We start from the raw sequence: 25,600 nt of genomic DNA, 5'->3' as shown, positions 1-25,600 counted from the left end.
GAAAGCACCAGGGTATTTGGTACAGTTTCTGTAGATCTGAAATGCAAACAGGTCTCTGCATAAGAGCTGTTGGTGATGCACTGGTGACTGTGCAGGCATGTCTGATTCAGCAGGTGCACTCAGGGGCAGGTACTAATGAATTTAGCAGCATCTGTGCACACTGAGTTGATAGAAGAGCCCTGCATGTGGGTCTTGATGCATTTGTGTTTTTTAAGGGTGTGTTAAGAAAACCAGTGTGACTTGCTGAGCCACTACCTTCAGCCAGGTGTTCTGAGGGAAGTGACCACAAAAACATGTGAGAGGGAGGGGAAAATACCAAACAAAAAGGAATTAGAAAGCAAAACAGAAAAGGACTAACTTACCTGATAACAAGAAAAAATTCTTTTGGAGGACTAATGTGAGTGTAACAATTGAAGTTTCGTCTTGCAGGAAGTGTGCATTATTCACCTGGAACAAATAATTTCATAGGCTCTTCATTTTTTCTGGTTAATCTCTGGCTTTGGACAGCCCAACTAGTAGCACGTTTTGGCCTTCATGTGGTCTGGGGAGCCTTGAAATCCAAACCCAGGCTTGTCTTCATTACAGCTGTGCTGCTGCTGTCTCAGCAAAACTGGTACCAGCGTCATCCAGGTAAAAGCTTTTAGGAGGAAAATAGGTTGTGGGATGTCACATGGTGAACACTTCCATCCCTGTAACAAATCCAAGTCACTGTTCATTCAGCTTTGGGAAAACATTGGAATTGTACATGACGCTTGTGTTGCCATGCTGAGAGTTAGAAGGTGCTGGTCTCTAACATGTCTCGTTTGCAAATAAGGATAGGCTTTGGTATTTGGTGTTTTGTGAGATTCAGTTACCACTGGGATCTGGAAATAAGGGAGACAAAGCAGTGCAGGGTGTTGTGTTCCACATCAATTGTTCCTGGCTGCCCTTATACAAAGGGAGAAGTTTGCACTAAGTTTCCAATTTGGAGAGAAACCCTTCAAAATTTGGCTTTGTTCTGGGTAAGGGACAGCCCTGGATTATGAGGCTGAGCATAGGATGCTGTGGACTGCAGGAGTATTAGTGCTATATAGTATTAGGTTATGCTTGTTGCTATTAGGAAACCTCATGCCAAATCCTGTTCCACTTCGAGGTCAAAAGAGATTCATTGCCTTGGTGTGGGGGTGTTTTTGTGTCATTAGGAGCTGAGAGTCTTCGGTGTGGGACAGGGAGTGGGGAACTGCTGGTGTGGCACGGCAGGGAGGTTATCTTCCCATAAATGGGGGCTATAATCAGCCTTCCTGGAGAAAGTTTATTCATTAATGTTTATAAAGCACTTTGAAGTCTGGCTTTTTAACAGAGCTAAACATTACTTGTATTACAGTAGCTAAGCCAGACCGTAATGACCACGTTCCCTCTCCTTCCCCCAAAACCCAGCCATTTCTAACAGGATTTGGTGGAGAAGTGAAAAGTCAGCAGAGTGACCAAAAAAAAGCGAACTGCTCAGCAGAAATATAAATAGTGTTTTTCTTTCTTGGAATTATGTCTTGGGCAGATAGCCTTTCACTGCCAGAAGTGGAATTTGTAGAAGGAATGGGAAGCTGATTTCCAGGCTTGTACCATGCTGTCCCTGTGGGTCACTGGTATAGGATGTCTGGTCATGAAGCCCTTGTATGGGTATCTTACTCAGCTTGGTCCTAGGTTGCCTTAGCAGGGCACTGATTTCCTAGCATTGCTGAGCAGCAGGAATGGATGTTGCCTCCTCCTGCATGTGTTGGCCAGAGCTTCCTCCTGCCTCCAGTGTGGGTCAGGGCTGCTGCCCTGGGGATAAATGCAGGGACTAATCCTGAGGGCTTGCAGGTGGGAGTGGAGCAGTCTTGTGCAAGGAGTCAGACTGCATAGGGGAAATAGCACAAAGTTGCTACCCATGGTGGGGTCAAACTCTGTGGATAGGCTTTACACATGGAGAATGGGCAACAAAATGGCAGTGCCTTGATGTCATACAGATGTGAGATGTTGTGTATTGCCTTAAAATTTTACAAGGGTAAACAGTGATAGGTTAAGGGAGAATGGTTTTAAGTTCAAGAAGAGAAGGCTTAGATTGGATGTTAGGGGGAAGCTCTTAATAGAGAGAGTAGTGAGGTGCTGTAACAGGCTGCCCAGAGAGGCTGTGGATGCTCCATCTCTGGAGGTGTTCAAGACCGGGTTGGATGAATACCAACCTGGAGGTTGTTGGCCCAGCCTGTGGCAGGGGGGGGGTTGGATCTTGATGATCCTTGAGGTCCCTTCTGACCTAAGCCATTCTATGACTCTATGAAGATCTAAACGTGTATGAGAAGTTTCAGTCATTTATGTAGAGGCTAAGTATGGGGTGTTCCATACAGGCTGGAGCAGCTCTATTAATCAAGGGGTTAATTGAACGAGCAGTGAGCTGGGAATCACAGTGTGAGGATAAGTCCTAAAGCTTGAGATGTACCCACCCCGGGTCTAAAGTGTGAGAGAAAAGAGGCTGGGGTTTGGCCAGCACCGCAGCAGAGCATGTGTGTTACAGCAGGACTGTGGGGAAAGGTGGCTTGCAAAGCAGAGAAGAGCCAACATCGTCTCCAGAATGCTGCTAGCTGTAGCAACCTATCCTTCGAAAGCACACTGATAGCTGAGCTCGCAGCCAAAGCTCGACCCATCCCTTGCCATCATCTCATCTTTCTTCTCCCAGCTCAGTCCCTGGAAGGATGCTGCTCTCCAAGAAGACATTCCAGGGGGGTTTCATTACTGCCACTGTGCTGAGCTTGTGGTTCAAGCACCTGCTGATTCATTTAATTAGCAACAAATGGGAGGCGTGGGATGGGGGAGGAGAGAGCAGCACCCTGGTGAAGTATTTGCTGGGCTGTGATGTGTTTTATTTTGGGCAGGCTGTGAGGAACGTTTTCCAAAGGGCTCCATAAACTGCTTCCACTCGTGGGGTGATTATTTGAGGAGGGAGATGGGTGTGGGTTTAAATAGGTGCTGCTAATTTCTGCAGACAGCTACATTATTTTTGATTCATACTTCAGGTTCCCCCTGCCCATGTCTTAATGGTAGGAGCTGTGAATTTTCCACATCATTACCAAGTCCCTCCATAGCCCTTTAAGTATGTTTTTAAAAATTGATTTCAGATACGTCAGGCTCTCAAGTAAGTTGGTCTTTAGGGTGGAAAACTAACTCTTTCCTTCCCTCGTGGTGACCTGTATTTATTTGTATTTCAGGAGCACAAACCAGCTCCAAGCAGACATAGGTCTCTTTGGTGTCTGGGCTGAAAAATGCATGAGAAGCTTCAAGCCCTGATGAATACAAACTGAAATAATCGCTTTGTACAGCATCATTAGATGAGCTCATGAACTCTCTGAGATGAAGGCACTGTATGGCTCACTGTTTTATTGAAGAAGGGAAGGGAGATGGGGACAACTGGAGTGAGACTTCAGGGCTGAGCCACGTGTGCTGGATGCTCGCTGTGCTCCTGCCCTGGAGAGAACAGCAGCCAGAGCATCATCGTACAGGAAGGGCTGCGTGCTCGCCTTCCTCGTGCTGCAGCCCACACGCACTGCAGCTTTTTCTCTGTGGGGATGCAATTTTAACAACTGTCTCTAGTGCTTCTACACCTCGTGCAAACCATAATTCGTAGTGTAATTACATGTTAGGTGTGTTGCCCTTCTGTCTTTTCTTAGAAAGATTAAAGCAGTGCAAGGGAAAACGCTGTCTTTTTTTTTTTTTTCTCCTGTCCTGACTGAAGTGGGAAAAGCTGGGTTTTAGAGACTTGGGTCTTGGATTGCTCCTTCTATAAGAGCTCTAATCTCTTTTGAATTTTAAGAGGATAAATTCACTCACAACCACCAGGTGCTCAGTTGCAGCCATGGTTGTGGCCACGGTGAAAGCTCAGATTGATCATTTTGTTCTCATGTGAAGTCTTACATTCAGTCCTGGCACTGGGTTCTGGTCCAAGGACCCAATTCTCATCTTGTGAGACTCATCTTTTTGGACATCAGAAATACTGTAACAGCAGTTTTCTTGCTCCATGTCCATTTGCAGGCATGCAATATTCTTCAAGAATAAGTCACTTTATTTACTGCCTGCATGATATCCTGTGTGCTCACTACAGTCAATGAAACAATAACAGTTCCTGGAGACTGCCCAGTTCAAAAGGTTATGAAAGAGAGGCTGCCCTAGGAGAGGAATTTGGTTATATGTGAAAATCTGCTCATATCATGGCAAAATGAACTGCCCTGGCATGAGAGGCTGAGCATGGAAAGTGGTACTTCTGCAACCTATAAATCCTTAATTATTGTGCTGAAATCAAGAAATGCATCTCAGCTCTTCCTGCTGCATTTCTGAGTAGTTTCTCTTTTTTTTTTCTTCCCTTACCTGTTTGCAGGCACATAAAGCATCTGCATGTCTCCTGGACAGCCCTATAGCCACTCATCAGTGTATTTTCCTACTATTAGTTTTACCTCCTTTCTCCATATTCTGATCTGATGTTAGGTTTTCGCAGTGTGGATCAAATGTGGAAGCAAGGCCTCCAGGGACACATTCAGACTCAGGATAAGTCTGGAGTTCTTTTTCCACCTTCTTCTTTGACATCTGAGAGATGCTTTTAAGTAGATGGGATGCATTACAGTGACAGCCTGTCTGCCATTGAAAGCCTTGATGCTTGAATCATATTCTTCAGCTCAGTTTTTGACAGGAAGGCAAGAGAACCAGTATTCTGGCAGTTTGCCTTGTTGCATGCCTCAATATGGCTAGTAAGGGAAATTTGTTTTCCTTTTGAAGCCTCTGTTGTATTTTCACTGATTAATCCTGTTCAGTCCCACATCCAGGCAAGGGCATTGCCTGCCCAGGCTGCTGTTGCTGCCTGTAACGGAGAACAACCCCTTTGCTTGCCCCTTTACCTGCTAGTGCTTGCCTTCGAAATATGAGCATCTTCCTCTGAGTTCAAATCCTTCTCCACATTGATACTAATCTGCAAGGTTCAAAGCAGGTGTGAGATTTCAAAGCCTTCTTAACCATGTTAGATCTGCAGTGGGGGATTCAGTCTGTTTTGAGAGCCCATGTGTGGAACCACACAGAGTCACATCTCCACACCTGTTAGAGAAGCAAATTTTCTTCTAAGCTTAGTTTCTGTTTTTCTTGAGCCGTTCTTAGGTTTTTCTCCATTTGTGGCCAGCACGAGGTTCTTCTGCATCTGACCTCATGGAGAAATGTACATCAGCCCCAGATGGAGGGTTGGGAACAATCGTCTGCACCTGGCTTAACAAAATAGGTTATTTGTGCCTATACGTGTGTGCCTGCCTGCTATGTAATTTATTTTTTATTTGTTCAGTTATTTAAGCCAAAGTTGTCCCCCTCCCCCAAAGGAAGACCTAATTAAGTGAGATAACTTTGCATCTGGGTTGCTGGCAAAGAGCAACTGAGCGTGTTTGCTTACAGTGCTGGCCACAGGTGTGCAGCTGCTGCCCTTCCATACCCTTTTCTCTCCCTGTCTGATCATGGAGGTCAGCAGGAGCTGTAAGTTGCTGAGGCTGATGTATTGCTTTATGGTGGAAAAGTGGCTAATCTCTGCTCTGCAGTAGTGCGCCTTGTCCTCAGCATTGTCCTCAGCAGGATCTATGCATGGAACTTAATTTTCAAACTTGCTTGCATTCTGGTAGGTAGCAGTTGGTGTTGCTCTTCCCACCTCCTCCTCACTTCACTTCTTTTTTTGGGATTTTTTTTCTTAATTGGAGTTTTAGGGTTAGGTTCTGCAGATGGCTGAAGATGCAGTTCCTTAGACAAGCTGCACCCTGATCTGATGCTTTGGTGCTAAAGGCTGATCTAAAATACACTGAAGATAACAAGGAACTTCGTTTAGAAGTTTTTCTAAGCCTCAAATCAGGCTGCTGAAATTCAGATACATCACCATACAGAGCCTGTTGGAGCCAGGGGGGCTCCCCAGACCAGCAGCTGGTTCTGGATACCACCCTGCCATTGTCCAGTTTGACCTGGATGTGGTCCTGAGTGGTGAATTTTGTTGATGCAACTTACCACGTTCCTGGGTGCTTGCTTTGACAAAGTGTTATTGAGCAGTTTTGGTGGGAGGTCTGTGAAATGTTAATTCCCTGCCCCAGCCCAGGGGCAGTGGTACCTGCAGGCTAGTAGCCAGACATAGGCCTTCCAACACATCCATGGGGATATTTCCACAGTCGAGATGTTCTTCCCATGTCTCCTTATTGTGGCTTTGTGTGGTGGGGAGGAAGACAGAAAAGTGCCATGAAAACCCCTGGGAAAGATGAGAAATATCCCTAGGTGCTCGCACAGTGCCCATCAAGGTCAATGCAAGATGACTGTAACACTTGTCTGTCCTGCCTGTCTGTCCCATCCAGCTTCTAAAGCTGGTCTCAAAGCATAGACAAGCAGAGACGCTTGCTTCCTCACTGGTCCTGCCTTGATGGGCATCATCCTGGCCACCAAAGCAGCCTATAGGTCTCCTCCTTCTCTTGAAAGTCTCTCATAAAATTTTGGGAAAGGGCAGTTGGGTGGGGTGAGTTGTGGTTGCCCTTTCTCTGCAGCTTGTTCTCCCCAGTACCCTTCTGTCACCCAGGCACACTTGTATCACCTAATGAATGTGTATCCTTCGCCTACCCTGCAGAAGACTGCATGCAGGGCCAGATAGTCTGGAGAAAACTCAAGTTTGGCAGTCAGGGATGGCAGGCCTATCATGTAGGCAACAGCAGTTCTGATGTTAATGGCAGATAGCAGCGTGGCCATCTCCCAGCTACCACCAGGGAACTAGACTGAAAGCCTCCTGCTGTGAGGACAGGGCTGGAAGGAGCCCCTCTTCTCCAGAATGCAGACATTGGCCTCCATGTGCTCTTTGTCCCTCACAACTTGCAGCGGTTTTGTCATCTGTAAGTTTGGAGAAGTCACAGCCCCAACATCATTTCTTGACAATGTGCCCGTGCCACTTAAAAGCTACTGAGATTTTAAAAAGACCCCAAAACAACAACAACAAAAAACAACATTGTCAAAGACCTCCATCGATGCTTTTAATACTCTGCCAAATTTTGCATGTGATTAGTTGGCTTAATACACAGAGTACCATCTGGTGTACAAGCAGCATGTTGGAGCTGAGCGATTGTTATCTGAATGAAAGATGCTGGAGTAACAAATGAGCATTCACAGTGTAACATAGGGGCCTGTAAAGTCAGTGCCCATCCTGCTCCCAGCAACCTGGTGGTGGTAGGCCAGCCTAACTACTTTTCCAGGTTTTGCTTTCATTCTCAATTAAACTGATCTAGTTCCTAAAGCAGATTTGTACTTAAAAAATAAGGTTTTGGTCTTGGCCTCCCTTCTTTGGAAGCTAGGATGGGGTAGTCCTGTAGGATGGGGTGTCACTCCCACCATGCAGCCTTGTGACACAACCTGGGCTGTTTTCAAGGTCCTTTGAGACATCCCAGTGGCTGTGTGCGTCCCCTGGGCTCCTGTGTCTGGGCACGGGCTGTAAGGGCTCAGGCATCACCCAAATCCCTATATTTTTAAAACAGACCAATAGCTGCACTGAGCCTTGTGGGTAGCTCCTGAAAGGGGAGCTCATGTGGGCTTGGGTGCCCGGCCAAGGCACCCATCCTATGTACTTATGCTGAGGACAGGAGGTGTCTTTAAAAGCAGCTTTGTGAGATGTTGCCTGTGGACTTCACCAGGAGAGGTAGATGTGTGGATAAAAGCACATCTGTGAGATGCCAGCGTGATAGATACTGGTAAGAGTAACAGACTTTTGCAAACCTAGGTTTGTTCTTTATATTCCAGATCATAAATCCTCCCTCTATTGCAAGCCCAAGGGAGTGACCCTGGCTTGGAATCTGTCCTTTCTGGTACCAGGCAGCTTGGCAAGGGCACACAGTGGGGCTGGGAATGCAAAGCCTTTAAGCTGGGTCTGAGCTGTTTGGAACGCCTGTCCTACTGGCTGCTTGCTTACCTCCCCGAGGCCCAGAGCAGGATATCTGTTACATGCACAGCTTGGGCGATGGGGTTCATTGTCTGTACTCCTTTCTAAATTAGCCCAAAGGCAGGAGACACATGTGCTTGGAACCGAATCCGCAGGCAAAACATCTCGAGGTTTGGAGGTAGGGAGAAAGAAGACAAAGGAGCCTCCTCGCAGCGTGTAGTTAAAACCTGCCGTTATGTTTTGTTTGGCACTGTTTCCCTGTTGTACTGAGCCGTGTAGTCGGTCTCTCCAGAGCTACGAGCAGCGTCCTATGGAGATGACTAGATACCATTTCAGATGGAGCTTCTAAAGTGAAATGTGCCATTGTGTTCAGAGCTATTGTTTCTGTTTTCAATATTAAAGTTACTTGTGGTTTCCGAGAGACAATATATCAAGCAGAGCTAACAGGCTGTAGAGAAGATGTAGATTATGAAAACAGAGGGATTAAATTTCATACGTTTGGAGCTAAGGTCTCATCACTCTCATGGTAGTGTAAGCAGGGGAGCAGTCTTACTGGTCACGAAATTCTACAGAATGAAGCAAGGGGTTGTTTTAAGCAGATTTAATCAAAATGATGGTCACTGCTGCATGAGAGCTGCAATTTCACTGAGGATGGACTCTGTGTTGCACAAATCAGCTACGATCCGGCATATAAATGGGTTTCAGAGGCTTTGAGCTGGTTGCAACAAAATCGATTTGTGTAAATGGGTCTGTCTGGATGAGCAGTCTTATCTTAAAACACGGGTGACATCAGCTCTTACATCTTAATGAGAGAGCAATAAGGGTAGAGCAGGGCACTGCTGTCTGCTGTGGATGTGATTCTCCAGCCCTGTGGTGAAACCAGTGTGAGCTCAGCTATTTGGTGCTCCTCTCTTGGATGTTGCCACCTGCGCTGCAGATCTGCATCACTCTTGAACAGGAGGTCAGGAAGGTGCCCTACAGCCATGCTCAGCTCCTCTCTCCACTCTGGATTTTTGCTGTGACCTTCAGTGTGTCTTTTAGGACACGTCCGGATGGTGCAGCCTGAATACGTGGGCTATCTCTGGATGTGCCAGTGCCTGAAAACAGGCAAAATGTTTGCACCCGCTCCTAAAGTTAGGAGCTTTCCTCAGAAGCTCAGCTAACTGACCTGCAGAGGCACGGCATCAGCATGTGTCTGACATCTCCATGTGACCTTGCTGTGCCATATAACTGCAGCATTCATCTCTTCTTTTCTCCTTATAAAACAGGCATTATGGTATGGCCTTACTTTTAAGGGATGTCACTGGGGCAAATGCGCTGTGGATAGCGGAGTAACCAGGGGACATAGAACCACCACGGATGATGGAAAAGTATGAAGTAGCCTTTGTCTAAGCATCTTCCAGTGCAGTTAAGTCAGATGAGGCCAGACTAATTTAGCACTGGGGAAACAAAATGCTTCTGGCAGGATGTATCAATAGCTGCTCTGTGAAGGGACACTGGGGGCTTTCTGAGAAGCTCTTTAGAGATGCACCAAGAGCCTCTGTCATCCCAAACCAGCACCTCCGAATGTTTTGCCAGTCTGTGTTAGCCACAAACGCTGGGCTCGTTTCGTGAAGCCCTTAGAGAAGGCTTTCTTTAAGAAAAGTACCAAACGTCTCAGCTGGGAAACGGCGTTCTGTCTTTTGATGGATTATGTTGGGGAAATGCCCCCACTCTCTGCGTCCTCCCTGGCTGTTTTAGTTGGATACTGAAGGGCTTGTAAGATTTCCAAGATTTCTGGTGGAAATTTTCAGACCTGAGAGAGGCATTTTCCCTTTGGGGATTACACCATGCTTTAAATGTCTGTTCTTTTTATTTTGTATGCATTTTCCTGCTTTTGTTTGACTTTCTCACGGATTGCACTATATTTAATGCAGAACATGTCCTATAATGCTGTAATTGTCAGGCATGCCAGCTGGTTATCTGCATGGCTTTTGCTTTAATTTTTCCCTTTTTGCTTTCAAAATAAAAGGAAAGCCAGTTGCTGCTGCTTCTCAGGGACCGAATTAATGTGCTTCTCTCGCACGCTGTGGCATCATGTAACACCAGGAGAGAGACAGCGTCACTGGCTGCCTGATGCAATTATTCCAGCTGCATTATGGAGCTGGTTACTGCTTTTAGAAGAGATGGAGTTTCACCTCCTTCTGCTGCATAAGATATCAGTTATACATGAGAGTGGCTAGCAGATGGGCTGTGCCGTTTCATGTGTTGTTCCTGTGAGAAGGTGAAGCAAAGGAGGATGAAGAAAAAGTTCTGTGTGACCCACATCCAGGGGAAACCCTCCAAGAGCTGTACCCTAGAGAAAACCTGTCCCCAAGGTAGCAGTTCTATTATCCATCATGCGCGTTCTTCTGTTGTTGATCTCAGCAGATACATCCTGAGCTGGGTAAATCTGGTCTTCCTACTTATGTTATGGATGCTCCACTGATGAACCTTAGCAGAAAAGCTGTCCCGAAATCAGAACGTTGAAGAAATGATCTTCTCTGAATAGGCAGATAGAAGGTGAATCTGGGGCGCCTGGCTCACGTATTGTCCTCATTCCTTCTTGTTTTCACCTGCAGACAGAGCTAGAGATCCTTAAAATGCCAATGTTACCTAATAGGTTGAGATCCATTTGCTGGAACTGGTTGCTAACCATCTTCCTTAAGTCAAAGATGCCCTTGGTTGCTCTGCTTAACCAGAATTTGGAATATGGTACAGCTGGACAAGCCCGTAAGTGGGAGAATAAATGTGACTGAAAACCACTGATAATTATCTTTTCATTTACTTTTATCTTGCTGATTTTGAATGAATACAATTCCTTTAGATGGGACCTCTGACTTCTCTGCAAAACAAGGCTTAGTGTTTGATGGCTCTTGATTAAATCTCCTGTTACTTTCCTGAGATCTGTCTCATATTTTATAGCTGAAAAAGCAGTGACAGAACCACAGAGAGTTTTATCTGCGAGAAAACTCTGGCAGATGGCAGGATTCGACCTGGTTCCAGCTTTTCCCCTTCTTACAGATCACATCATATATAACTCAAAATGTAGCTGGTGGTGTTGTAACCATTGGTCATCAAGCAATGTGGCTGGATTTCAAACTTCAGAAGGAAAGGAAATTTCTTCTCTGGGCTTAACTGGTAACTTATTATACTGTGATATCTTACCCTCTCTTCTCATCCAAACTTTTGTTATCTACATCAGTTTCTTCCAAGCTTTTTTGGTTTGCAGATGCCCCAGTTCCATCTGGGTGAGGGTGTGAATTTAATTACCTCCAGTTGTACATCCCTGGTAGTGGCATTGCTTTTTTCCCCAGTTTCTTTTGTAGCCTTCTAACAGAAGGGTGCACACTATGTCATTCCTGTACCAATGCCTCCTCTTCTCTGCTCTTCCTTCTTTCTTGGGACTTTAACTGAGCTCAGATAAGCCACATGAGAAGAGATCCCTGACAGCTCACCCCAGGTGCCTGGTGCCTACCTGTCCTCATGGGCTTTATCTTTCAAGTCAAACAGTGGCAAAGTCAAAGCTATTGCTGGCTTGCTTGATTTTTAATGAAAAACACATTTTCTAGTGAACGCTTCACAGGTGGGAAGCTGATACGCCTCTTCACGTGAAGTGTAGGAAGAGTTATAATCTTGGGACCACTCAAGTGACTGTGAGTAAGGTGGTAAACTCAATGGGGTTTTTGGGCTGCCTTGCCAGAAGTGTGCTGTTCTCAGTCTCATGGTCATGGTTTGCTTGTCATCAGCTGGCAATTTCTCTGGGTGGGACAAAAGTAAATTAGACACTGTGGAGAGAGAGGCCCTACATCTCCTGCAAAAGGTTGGAGTTCTACATGTGTTTGCAGCTCTGGATGTTGTTTCATTTGCCAAAGTAATGGGTTCAGATGAAAGTCGTTCTCGGGGTCTCCCTGTGTTAAAATAAATCTCCTGTGATTGCAGCACTGACCCCCTGGAGGACTTTGATTTTATCAGTGCACAAGGCAATCCTACATCCGCTTGAAAGGAATCAGCAAGATATGCATTCTGATAAGAGATTATGTGGGTGTCCCAATTTGCTCATGTTAAGATGTGTGGAGAATTCCACTTTTAACTGAAGGAGAGTTAAAACTGCTGCGGGGAAGGAAGGGGAAGAATTAACAGCCCAGCAGGAAACCCCAGCTTGAGTCCATAGAGTATGGCATGTATGGAGATCAGGTAACTGTCCTAATGGATTACCTTCAGGGAGATGGATTTAGTCACACACTTCCAAAACCTCATAATCAAATCAGGATCAAAGGTCCCACTGGCAAATGTTGCAGGATCAGGCCATTAAGCAGTTGATATTTTCATGTCCCCCACGCTGGCTGGCTTACAGCAGAGTGAAAACGAGATCTCTTGTAGAAGAGACATCACCCCTTAGACTCAGATGCTTTTAGTCCTTGTATCTAAAAGGGAAGGAAATGTTGTTTTGTGAAAGTTTAATCAAGGTAAATAACAGGCAGTAAGTAAATAATTGTCAGGAAGTTGCTTGGCTTCTCATCCTCAGAGATCTTACTTTTAGCATCTCAAAGGGTGTTTGTTTTTCTTCGTTAGATTTCTAATCAGGTGGTACCATCATGAGGCAGACAGGGAGCTGAATCTAATTTTCACAGGGGAACTGATGGGAGGTGATCACGGATGCCATCAGCTGGTGACTGCTGGGCCAAATAAAGTCCTTGTTGGCAGAAGCATCTCTTTCTTCACTGCGTATTCACCTTCTTTGGCAGAAGTGATCTGAGACAGAAGAGCTGAACAGCTTAGCTGTGAGTTAGGACACTGGCTGCATCTCTCTCATGTCCCATACAAATAAAATCTGTGAGGCAGCTTCCAGTGCAACCTGCGTTTATATCAAAAAGTGTGGAGAATGTGTTTGCTCTCTTTCAGTTTCTGGGCTTTTAAGGATGAATTTGGATGATGTTTGCAAATTTATGCTTGATAGTGTAAAAGCTAATTGGTTTTGGTTTTGTTTTTTTGTTTTTTTTTTTACAATGAACAATGATTCTCAAACAATTGCTGACTTCCAGGCACTGGGACTTACACAAAAAGGCCAGGTCTTATGCGAGTTGAAATCACTGAAATCCCTTTCCTCGTCCATTCTTGCAAGTCAAATGATTTCACAGTTCTGTGCAGGTAGTAAGGAGTGTGTTAGGACAGTGCTCTCATTATAATGAGTAGCAACTCACAGAGGTGATTCCCTTGATTTTTAACATCGTTAATTGCATTATCATTTACTGTAAGAAAGTAATAATCTGGACCATAAGCTTTACAGATGATCTATTAACAGTTTAGAGCAGAAGCAAGAACAAAGCTGCCCAAAGCACAAGGCGGGACTCAGTAGAGAACTAACTTAGGAAAGCTGTTGGCAAACTCAGAGTAATTTGGGGACAGAAAGCCTGGGGACATGGTTTTGGTGATGAATTATTTGTGGACACACATCTGTTGTGCCAGAAGCAGGAATGGGGTGTGTTTGTTCAGCCTGACTCCAGACATGCTGCCTGAATGGGTGGAAAGCTCATTTCCCGCTTTCCATATACCCTCCCTGTTTCCAAACGGATCCCCCACCCCGTGACACAGGGATGTGCTAACAGATTTCTTTCTGCTCATCACATTGATCATACAATTGGAGGCTCCCTCATGGTAGAGTTTGTGTACTAATACTTGTAAGCAGACTGAGTATAAGCTCACACAGGTTTGCTGAAAATGCATTGCCCACTTGTGTTTTCTTGTCTGCCTGAAGCCAGCTACAGCCCTAACTGCATCCTTTGGGAAGCCTCCACATCCAGACTGCCCTTCTTCCTTTCACTGTGGGTTGGTTTTAGTCTGAGGGACAGGGTGACTTTCTTATACAGTGAATCCTGTATCCTAAGTTAAATGTTGTGTATCAAACATGCAAGTGACGTTCTATGGAGATTGCCTGTGTCTGGAACGTTAAGCGAGGGAGCTTTAGACCAGATATAAGGAAGAAGTGTTTTCCAATAAGGGTGGTGAGGCACTGGCACAGACTGCCCAGAATGGTGGTGAACGCTCAGCCCTGTAGACACCCAAGGTCAGCCTGGATGGGGCTCTGAGCACCTGATGGAGCTGTAGGTGTCCATGTTCACTGCAGGGGAGTTGGACCAGATGGCCTTTAAGGGTCCCTTCCAACTCAAACAATTCTATGATTAAGTGAAGAATATGTTTTTTTTTTAATTAATCATATGTATATTTGCAATAATAATAATAATTTCCTTTCATGGGAAACCATTTGTCACGAAGAGTTTTCAACTTTCAGATGCTCTGCAGGCATCAAACTAAGTGAATTGAAAGTCTGTTTATTGGTCTTTGGCTGTTAGTCATCTAGATAGGGAAAGTCCTGTGACTATCAGGAGGAGTTTCTATGGCTCAGTCACGTTAATTGCAGGGGAGTTGGACTAGATGACTTTTAAGGGTCCCTTTCAACTCAAATGATTCTATGATTTGGGGTGTTTCATTCAGGCCCGTTGCTGATTTTTTCCCCCTAAACTCATCTCTTTGTTTTCTTCTGCTTTGCACCCTTGCCAAGGGTGAAAGGGCACAGAATCCTGCTTTTCCAGAATTTTAGATCTTGCACTGGTCGTGAAATATGTGCAGGGAAGTGCTGAAGAAGGCCCCATGCTTCTTCAGCTTTTTGTTGGGATTTGGCATCCTGAAGGGTTTCCTGCATTGCAGAACTGTTGGGCATCCATTACCTTCCAGTCTGTGTTGCAAGTTTTCCTTGTCATTATTACTTGTTTATACAGACATAGACATGTTTGGAATGATTTATAGGCATTGATAATCGCTGGGGATAGAGACAGGTACATAATTGCTGGACTGCTGTGATGTCCTTGCTCAGATCCTTTGAAGGATCTCAGTTAAGTTCCCCATGTCATGCTAGATAGTTTAATCCTGACCCTCCTGCCCAGATGTCCAGCACAAGCCTATCACTCTTGATGGGGTGTTGCAAATGCCTGACCCAGCTGACTGGTCCAGGAGCGACAAGCCAGCAGCATGTGTTGTCTGGGGTCAGAAACCTGGAAAGGAACTGTCACTCTCCTCCACGGGTACCCAACCGTGCAGCTTCACTCCTTGTCTTCGGTTTCGCACAAACGTGTGTGTTGCCCACCAGGACACTGTCTCATAAATGAAAGAAGATAAGAAATCTGCCATGCTTCCAGAGGACTTTACCTTTGGGACAGGCTGTGTCCCTGTGATTTGTACTGGTGACCTCCTGAGCACCTCTGGCACTCTCAGCTCTCTGCCATCCACACCTTCCCAGTGGAAGCAAGAGCTGGGGCAAGGAAGTCTACGAAGGTTTATCCAGACTCTAGCAGCTGTAGTTTATTGTATCTATTTTGCTGATATCCGCCCTTTAGATAAATAGCGCGAAGTTATACACGTTGCGACTCTCTTGATGTGGTTAACAAGGCTTGTATGAGCCAAGCTAATCTAACTCCAAGAATAACCATGGGAATTTGACTGTATCGGTTCCAGCTTGAATCAGTCTCTGTGTAGTAAAGCGAGAATGGCCTTCCTGGCTAAAAGTGCAGGAGCGGTGAAGCTTCAAGTCAGTCAGTGGGGATTTCCCCCCTCCCTTTTCTTCTCTTTGAAGAGAACTCCTGACCTCAGACACCCGGAGCTCCATCTACAAGAAAATAAAATTTCCCATTTTCAATAAAAATCATGTCTCCGTAGGCAGAAAAGTGAGTGAGCTAACAATCCGCAAAGCTACGGTCTATTTATTTACCAGGCTGATTCCCTGATGGGGAAACATGTGGGACCTTTTAACTTTTTCTCCTGCACAGATGTTCCTTCTACTCCTGAGTTTCCTCTTGATCTCTGGTTTGCTGCACCATATGGTGAAAATGGTGGAGATGTTGTGTGCGGTGGAAGAGAAGAAGGGTTCTGTGTGCTTAAAACAAAAACAGTAAAAAAAAAATGTGGGTTTTTTTTTCCTATGTTAGCAAAAAAAATTTTTTTTAAAGGAAATCTGTTGAGCAAAACGGTTGTTTAACTCGCAGACCCTCGCTGCTGGACACGTAATGCTGCTTCAGTTAAATGTCGAATGAAGGGTCCTCAAACAAAGATCATGAGGGTCATTTAGGAACATGGCATCAGCATACTGCTTGCCTAGGCACAGGTGGGGTGGTCTCTCCACTGTGTAAGTTGGCCATGGCCATCAATGCTTCTTTGAGCTCCTCAGACTAGAGGGTGGTTGCCTCTAGTCTGTGCTCAGGCAACAGGGCTCTGTGCTCAGTAGGCCCTTAGGGGTGTGTTAGAAGCAAGTGGTTGTGGTAGACGGTGTTTGGGAGCTGGCGGGGCCAAACTGAGCTGGGTGAAATGCTGGCTTGGGTGGTCCATAACCATGTGTTCAAGGGTGCTTGACACCAATCTGTTTCTCCGTGGGAAAGCTGGAATGCTCTGAATGGACCAGGGCAGTGGGCAGTGCCTTACCAGCAAGAAGACAGACAGGGTGTTTTATTAAAAAGCCTTTAATCCTTGTTGCCTGAGCAGCATTTTTAGCCAAGCGGGTGGTCTGTCACGGGGACAGGTAAAAAACTGTCTCCACCAACCTGGGCAGACTGGGGATTAGAGACGAGGCGTGTGTTTGTAATGAAGGATGAGAGCCTAATTTTAGAAGCACGGCAAGGCCAGGCTCAGATGTCTGCCTGGGCCCCATCCCAGCTCCTGTGCGCTGCCAGAAACTTGCCCTCCCTTTCTTGGAGGGTACTGTATCGTACCTTTTTATGTACATACTCTCCTGCAACTAGGCTGAGGGATTCCTGCAGTTGCTTTGCTTTGCTAATCCTTTCAAACCACACACAGACCAAGAAATCCTCTGTCCCTAAGCAGCCAGTCTGTACCTTCCCCCTAAGACGTTTGTTCTGTTTCCTTTGCAGATGCAGCTTCTGGACAAGTTCCCCATTGAAGGAGGCCAGAAAGACCCCAAGCAAAGAATCATCCCTTTTCTTCCAGGTAATGTTATGGCAGAGACGCTAAGAAAGACGAATAAGAGCATTTGGGACTTGCAATTCCCCAGCCTTGGTCTTTAGTACTTTTTGTGACTGGTCTTACAAATACCTTTTCCCTTGGAGCTTGTAATGCTGCCCTGTGATACCAGGCCTCCTCTTCCTCCTAAATAATTGGCATGGTCTTTAGGGCTCCCAAGGGGTCTTATATATCAGCTGTTCAGGTTCAGGCTGGCTCATGCCCTCTTGCACAAAGGGTTGTAGTGGCTTCTGTGGGACTGTACCCACGGACTACAACTACACAGCCTGAAACAGGAAGGCCATTGGAAACCAAAGATACCGTTGTCTTCATTTCTGTGTGTCACTGCTCTGCATACACTCTTACTGTATAATAAAGGATGAAAAGTTAGAGTTGCCACTGAGATATAAAGAAAACTGTGAGAAGACTAAATGCAAAGAGGATTACTGCAATACTGGCTAAAAATAAATAAATATCTCTTTGACCTGAGCCACTGTCTCTCTGACAGCTTTCAGAGAGGGACTGGACATGATAGATGCCCTCTCCTCAGGGGAAGCGCACACTTCCAGCAGTGATGGCAGCGCTGGCATGGTGGCGATGAGCCAGACCGCAGCGTGCTCTTGGAAATTCAGACTCAGGCCAGCTCTCTATTGTTTGACTGCACGATTCTAGCTGTTGGCTTAAAGTCTGGCTCACTGCACTGAGTGTTAGGATAAATAGATAATTTCAGCCTGTTAAAAGGTCCGCTCTGCCTTTAACTATAAAAAGGAGATCCCAGCTCTTCCCCCAAAAAAGAAGCTGTGATGGGAGAGCTTAGCCCTCTCTGGGAGCATGCTGTGGTCTGTGACACTGTTTCAGGCAGAGAATCTGCTGCTGATGTGTGGTGGAGCACAGCTCCAGAGCTAGCAGGGAAGCAGGGAACTGTAAGCCAGCACTGCAAATATGTGACGCAAGCATCAAAGCCACAGTAGGGCAGCCTGGCAGCCTCCATGGGCCTTCGAGAAGACAGCCCCAGGGATCAGGATTTGCTCTCTACAGCTCTCTGTACTGCATCCAGACCCTATGCAGCCAGGGGGAGGTGGTGTTGCCCTTTATTTCTAACATGGAATGAAAGGAGTCCAAGATCAGCCTCTATTTCCAGTTGAGCCACCAACAAACTCATAGCGAACCACTTTGTGAAATCCCTGTACACTGAGAATGGGTACTGTCTGCCTGCCTTTCTTGCTGCAAATCAGTTTGAGATCCGTGAAAAGCACCGTATAGATGTGCAAATGACTTTAGGTGAGGTGCTGAAGGAAAATCTCTGTCTGTGGGTAACAGTGTTTCCTTCTGCACTGACCGTCACTGGCCGATTTCTTTTACTTTGTCCTAGAAAAATGCTGGCTGAATCCAGGACACAGATGCTCAGTCTGCGTGCAGTTCTTAGTGATGTATGTCCTGATATATGGGTGGGTGATTTTTGCGGAGAATGAGATACGTCCCATATGTCTGTTATAACACTTCCCACCCTTCCCACCTTCCAAGAACATGAGGGAGATGTGTGTCCTTGAGAGGAAGAGTTATATCTAGGAAACATTTGGGTTGACTTAGTGTCCCAAAGAGAGGAGCTGCTGGAGTAGAATAGACTTCAGCTGTATTCAATTTAAAATATCTGTGATACACGTTCTTCTTTTGATATAGAACCTCTGCCTTTTTCTTGTTGAACTGCTGAAAAGCGTTTGCTGCTTTATCCAGCAACAAGGTGACTCAGCTAATGTAAAGCAATGTCAAACTGTTAAATAAACTAGCTGCCTTAATTAGAATATGCGTGGCATCTCTGCTGCCAGAGCTGTAGATCACTGAAAGGAATAGATGTAAACTGTCTTAATTAAAAAACAGCAAGGCAGATGTTTGCACTTAAATCCTACTTTTATGAAGATGTTATGATCATGCTTGCTTATTACCGGCTTGATTCAGCCAAGCTGTAGTGACTGCTTGCCAGGTGCTGAGTGCCCTCAGCTCGCCTGTGCAGCTTGCGGGCTTTGATGGCTTACTCCCATCAGGTCTGTTGTAGAAAGCTGACACTGACACAGTGGCTACTGGGTATCAGCGCTCCTGCTTGTCAGTGTTGCCATGATGATCTCTTGAAATAAAGACGTGATCTGAGCTTGGAGAATGAAGGACCAGGTCGCTTTGCCAAAGGAGAAGGTGCGTGTGGGACTGGCTGACAAGTCATAGTAGTGCAGTGGAGCCATAGCAGCCTGTGCAGACATGGTCTGTATGTAGAAGTCAGGTGGTGGCAATACCCAAACCACATCCTGCAGTGGAAGGCAGAAGAACATGGAGCCAGTGTGTTTTCATCTTCACTTGGATGTGATGGAGCTCTTGCAGATGGTCACTACTTTGGTGACCTGTTACATTTTGGCTGTGATTTTTGCTTTACACACAGTTGATAGCCCCCTTTGCATTCACTACTGTTGTTTTGCTGTGGTTATATTGCTGCAAATTACTAGGCAAGGTGTCTTCCTGTTGAGGCAATCAAGCCTTATTATTTAACTCTGCTGGAAGCCTTTTACCCGTAAGAACAAGAAAAGTGTAGCAGACTACAGAGCCTTGCCCTCAAAGGAGAGAGTCCATACTGGGTCCAAAAGAAGGAAAAGGACAATTTTCCTTTCCTTTAGACACCTTTTGTATATCTTATTTCTATCAATTTCTTTCTTCAAATACTTTCCTTCTTTCCTCCACAAATAAAGACTGCAGCTTCATAGCCATGGAGATGAGCAAGGAAATAATCAAATATATGCTGATAGGTAGTCCTGAAAAAGATGTTCCCTGGATTATCCTGAAGTTTTGATTTAGTTTTGGAGGCTCTCTTTGCTACCCTGATTTATTTTTTTTAATTCTTTTTTTATCATAATGAGGAGGAAGAACTTAGACTTTTTCCTATCCTTTTCCCATTTTATCTTCTTATAAGTTTTTTCTTTCTTTTTTTTTTTTTTTACTGTTGAAAAAACCTTCATTGAAGGAGTAAGGGAAAATTTTTCTGGAATGCCCAGAGAGCGTGACTTAGTTTTTAAGGTAGTGGTATGAGATTTTTGTTAGGGAAGGCAGAAGGAGGTTGTGAAAGAATTAGAATAAATTGGATGTAGAAACTCTTTCTAGACTGAAGATAGTTTGTAAGAAGGCAGAGATGAAAAGTGCTGTTTGACTGTAACAGTGGGACTGTTGGTTGAGCCCATCTGAAAGGCTCTGATTTCTCCATCACCTCTTCTGCCGCAAATCCGAGGAGTGGTCCTTGGACTGTGGATGTGAAACTTTGCTCCCTCTGTGTCTTCTCTATCTGCATCAGCAGAGAGAAGAGGTTGTTGGTTTGTGCACCCATATTTCAGGGATCTTGAGGTAATAAAAGAAATTCAACTGAAAGGAAAAAACTGCTCTGTTGTGCTTCTGGCAAATACAAATATATGGCAAATATAAATGACAGAGTCTGAGCAATGCAGCCCCAAGATTAACAGTTTTGCAATGGCTGACCCTGAGACTGCATGGCTTGCATTGTTTTTCATTTCTCTTGGCACTAAACAGAAGAGTTGTCTGGAGACAAAGCTGAAGCTTGAGCGATGTCAGCTTCTCTTGTTCCATGGTGTCTTCCAAAGTGTGGCCTTGGGGAAAACACACTGCACAGCAGGAAACCATCCCCTCGTGCTGGCTACTGGGCTGCTGATCCCTGCAAGGGAGGGAGGAAAGGAGGGAGGCTTGGGCTCCATGCTGTGGAGGTCTGTGCACAGACAAGGGTGGGCTCCTGATGCTTTGTGCCCATGTAGCAGTGTGGTTTGAGCCTAGACTTCAAACAGGACTTGAGCCATTATAAAAGTTCTGGGGTTTCTGCATAGGCTTTGTTGGAAATTCCTTCCAGCAGCTTCTCTGCTGCCTGAAAAGGGAGACGGACTGCTCTATTTGCCTGATTTTCCTTAGCGCTGGGAAGCCAGGGCCTCTCCCTGATGTTGTGGGGAGCCCTACCAGGTCAGCCTGGCAGCTGCAGAGACCAGCCCAGTCCCTGCCTCCAGCACTGGGGGGCCTCTCAGAAAGGCTCCTTCTCACTTTCCTTGTTTCCCACTCAGACTTTCTGAAAGTAGAAAGGAGCCTTTTTGGGGTGCGCGCTCCTGGCAGAGCTCAGTGCCGTTGTGGTGGATGAAATGTTGCTGGCCCCACCACAGCCTGATGCACTTCCCTGGGGGGCACGTGGGTTGAAGATGAAGGAGCTGCCAGGCAAAGCCAACCAGGTGGGTCAGAATGGGCTCTGCTGCTCAGCTCCCCAGCACCAAGCAGACGCTGCAGGCATGAGCCCCATCTGAGGGCGGCCGCAGCCCCACCTGCGTGCATGCGTGCGTCAGGACGGGCGCGGCGGCCGCGGGCGCAGGAGGCAATGGCAGCACCGCCCAGGCAGCTGGGCCAGCTGGGGAGCGCAGCGGGAGCCTCCCCGTTTTGCACAATGCAGGAGGCTGGGGAGTAACCTTCAGCAAACGCCGGCCGGGACCATCCTCACCCCCGTCCCTGCTGCTCACGGCCACAGCAGAGAGGGTAGAGCTGCTGCCGATGAACTGCATCCCAGGTGGCTATGTCTGCTTCTCTGTCTCGGTTTGGTGCTGTGCTTTGTTTCCTCCCTTATAAATGCTGTCTTTTCCTTGGGGAAGAAGAAGTGAGGACAGAGGCTGGAGCAGGTTGACGACAGGTTTTCATTGGTTGTTTTCCTCTCGGTTGTGTGCATTCCAACTCGGCTCCTTTCGTTTTTCCCCAGGCTGCAGAGAAGCAGCATTTGTTCAGAGATTTGGTCGGAGGTTGTTCTGTGCTGCAGCAGAACGGTTGGGCTCAGCCCATAACCAGGTCTGTGGTCACCTTGGGATCCTGTGATTCCTGTTCCACCTGTGCAAATCGAGGCCAGGATCAGCAAAATGTGGATGTGGCCGTGTGTAATTTTGTCGAAGAGGCTGAATTTCAGCGGTGGTTTGTGCGTGTAGGGCGGCTCTACTTCGCTCCCCACTGCACGGCAGGCACAACACATGACGATTTGAGGGATGCACCAGCTGAGGAGGGACTTATGAAGCAGAGATGTTCCTCTTGCCGGCTCCTTTCTCCATTGGAGTAGTTATTGGTGGGTGGGCATTTAAAAGGAAATGTCCTAATTCTTAGTGGGATTTGGACAGGATAATCTTATTAGACTTTTCCAAACTTAATGATTCTGTGATTTCATGAGCAGAAAGATGTTTATTTAATTTCAGGCTTGTTTCTCGCTTTCAGTTATCCATCCCTGCAGCTCTCTGGGCCTGGGCAGCAAGGTATTAGTAGGTTATTTTAACTTCACTTTAGCATCATTTTCAATCCCTGACCCACTTGTGAAGGATCAGAGTTGCAGCACTTCAGAGCCTGTCAAAAAGAAACATAGGTTAAAAAAAAGAAAAAAAGAAGTCAGATAAAGTTGTCTTGAATGCAATTATATCTGACTTTTTAGATTAAAATACAAAGCAAATCATCCTATACAGAGTTCCTTTTGTGTGCGGGTGTAGTCTCTGCAGGTCTGATGGGCACACACAGACACGTCTCAGATGTCTGTCTTGCTGCGTAATACAAGAGTAATACAAATGACAAGTAACCTGCAAAATGCAAGCTAAGGAGATATTCTGCCGTGGTTTCTTGAACATGAGGCAGCAAGCATTCCCCCAGAAAAGATCTGCACTACAAGAGCAGGTTCACTGCTCATCTGCGAAGATCCTGGTTCCCTCTCCGCATGCTTGCTGCGTGGATCTGGCACCTTGCAACCTGCGCAAGGGATATGGAACTGGGGCTCACAGGCTGTGAGGTGGGGAGAGAAAAGGTTGGGTGGAGAAAGGGGGCCCTCACCACTCCATTCTTTTCCACCCACCTGCAGTTAGTCAGCACTGCAGTCCACCCCAGAGGAGCTGCTAGAGAATGGGCCCAAAGCGCAGGATGCTGGGGGCTTGAGCTCTGTGGGAGCCATGCCATAGTGCAATATAATTTCCTTTTAATATAGATTTTGTCAGTTTTCATTCCTGTTCTTTGAAAGGGGAGGACGCCTCCAGCTTTAAAATGACCTTATATTTGGGCCAAGATAGCTAACAGGTCCTTGGCCGTTTTCCACTCAGGCTTATTTAGGACTGGCAGATAAATGGGTGATGCTGTGCTTCTGGCGAGCTGCTCTTCAGAAGCTCCTATTGTTTGAGAAAGCAGTTTCTATTGTTTCTTTCTATTTTCTGCTTTGCTAGGAGAGCTATTGCGGAAAATTCATCTCCTGTCTCTTACAAGAGGAGAATGGATTTCCTGTCGGCTCCGAGCTTGAAGGGAAAACAAGGACTGCCGGGAGGAAGCGGCTGTTCCTGAGCCGAGCAGTGGGAGGATTGATGGTTTGGAGGGGGACAGGCAGGAGGATTATATTCTTCAGATTCTGTGGGGCTATTTTTAGGGTTTAAGTCTTTACCCCTGTCAAGCATGAGGTCATAGGATGCCCTCAGGCTGCTTCCTATTGAAGAACCTGCAAAAAGAAGCCAGCCACCAACAACCGCCAGCTTTTAAAACACTCACTGCTCAGAGGAAGGAGCTGCCGGAGTTGTAATGAGCCCCACATAACTGGGTGCAGGGAGGGCCTTGGGCTTTGCATACTGAGTCTGTTTCAAAGGCATTGTCAGGTCTCACGGAGGTCCTGGAGGTCTTTGGGCATTAATAGGGCTTGAGCCAGAGACCTGAGTTTGTTACAAAAGGAAGGAAAAAGATGGTGGAGTGTATGAGTGGGGTTGTTCTAAGTGCCTTTTATCGTTGACTTGTTGTTTTAATAAAGCTGGGCACTGACCCTGTTGCTTGCTGCAGGCATCTGTTGCAAGTACTGTTCCACCCGAGGTCTCTGTGGGTTCAGCCTCCACTGAGCAGAACCTAGCATGCAAGATGGCTGAAGGTCTGGGTTTGGTTTCTTGCCTACCCAAAATTTAGCAGGGAAGTACTGATGATCTCGTGTGAGTACCTGGTTCTCTTCTGTCTCTGTCAGTCTTTCCCAAGTCCTTTCTCGGTGTAGAGATCCAAAATCTGCAAGGCAGCAAATGAAATGAAGAGCAATGCCCATTCTGGAGTAGCAAAACCCTATAGAATACTTTTCTTCTCCCTCGCACATTAAGAGCTTACACTGAAACCACCTCTGGGCAGAGATCAGCATATGCAGAACATGGTGTGCCTCTGTTAGACCATCTGAGTCTCCTGATGAGCTTTGTAATTACCAAGCCACAGTTCCAAGGGCAGACAAAGAATGGAAAAGATTTTGGTTTGGATTTGCTTGAAGCCAGAGCTAATGGGAATTGTTTCTAATGCTCAGTGCTCGACCAAAAAGGTTGTTAGTGCAGTATAGCTGCCTGCAACCAGGGCAGCATTTCAGTGCAGTATAGCCGCCTGCATTCCTTGGGGAAATAAACAAACATTTTTACTCAGAAATTAGTTGGATTTTGATTCTTGTTTTTAAAGGCAATAAATAAACACGATTATAGACTTTTAAAGCAGTTTGAGCTGCACTGGGCTCGCCGTTTCCTCGGGCAGCCGTTCCAGATGAGTGTGCCCTCTACGGCTATAATTACTTTTTAAAAATAACTCTGTGAGCCTGTAATCTAAAGTGGGTGGTACGTAGCAAGTCTGAGAGCATTCTGCATTCAACCCACAGGCTGGAGAGAAGGTGGCTTTATATAAGGGTTTGCTTGTCTTCATCTTTAGGTTGAAATCTGACTTTTCCTACAATCCATCAACAAATGACCCATATAATGAGAGTGCTTTTTAATCCAGGAGTCAGGCTGCCTTTACAGTCCCACAGGCAATAGAGATTCCCTCTGGATGTTTCTCTTCTGCCACATCTTGTCTCTCGTATGCAGAGTTAAGCTGCCTGGGCAATATAGGGGAGCAGAGCCCAGCTGAGGTTCACAGGCTAAGTAATAGTCCAGACCTCTGCATCTGTTTTCATCTCACTCTGTCCTTAGGCTGGGCCAACTGATTTATTTATGTACTCATGTGCTTAAAATAGGCTGTGATTATTTTTTTCCTGAGGATTTGGGAACAATGAACCTGGGAATTTGCTGTTTGATCGCAAGTGATTTCTGCTACTCTATTTTCACTATTCATTAAGCTTTTTGGGTGCTGATGTCCTTAAATATGGTATGTTTGCAGACCTTCCTGCTCTACAATGTGGGTATTTTCAGGCTCTTGTGAGTATGTTTGTTCTCACTCATAAGGGGATCTTTATATTTAGGAGCAGAGTGAGGAGATTACTGTAGGCTGGGACATGCCATACTGAATCTGCTTCCATTATAATGAAATAACCCATTGCAGTCTCTACCCACCTGCAACTTTTTCAGGATTGTAGTCCTGTTTAAAGGGAAAACTGAAGCAGAGAGAGGGAAATAACATGAGAATTAGAAAGAGGAAACCAGGGGTAGGTAGGTGAGGAAAAGAAAGTGAGTCTTGAGAGTGGGAAACTTAATCCTCTTGAGCTTCTCCCATTCACAGAGGTGCTAATGCAGGCCCCAGGCTTGTGCTCGGGATGGAGGTAATTAATGTTTGCTCTCAGATTTCCTTGGGTCTGAAGTTAAGCACTTTCACCACGTCATTTTCTATCAGGGTTTTGCC

At 46.0% G+C, this 25,600-nt stretch overlaps 1 protein-coding gene across 7 annotated transcripts in view; it reads left to right on the top strand.

Moving 5' to 3' along the window:
- SH3PXD2A (SH3 and PX domains 2A) overlaps positions 1 to 25,600 on the top strand; it is a 234,666-nt gene that overhangs the window by 50,402 nt on the left and 158,664 nt on the right. For 6 of the 7 annotated variants that reach the window (XR_001467193.4, XR_001467191.4, XR_001467192.4 and 3 more), the window contains exon 3: positions 16,867 to 16,942. Coding sequence is in view for 4 of the 7 variants with exons in the window: in XM_004942262.5 (XP_004942319.1) it covers positions 16,867 to 16,942 (76 nt within the window). In the remaining 3 variants the exon portion in view is untranslated. Of the gene's footprint in view, positions 1 to 16,866; positions 16,943 to 21,342; positions 21,543 to 25,600 lie in introns of those variants that run through there. The other variant, XM_025152005.3, reaches the window with a different exon arrangement.

The sequence above is a fragment of the Gallus gallus genome, chromosome 6, assembly GCF_016699485.2.
Source record: "Gallus gallus isolate bGalGal1 chromosome 6, bGalGal1.mat.broiler.GRCg7b, whole genome shotgun sequence".
In the NCBI taxonomy this organism is placed as follows: Eukaryota; Metazoa; Chordata; class Aves; order Galliformes; family Phasianidae; genus Gallus; species Gallus gallus.
The sequence above is the reverse complement of the archived record's forward strand: the minus strand, read 5'-3'. Positions and strand labels throughout refer to the sequence as shown.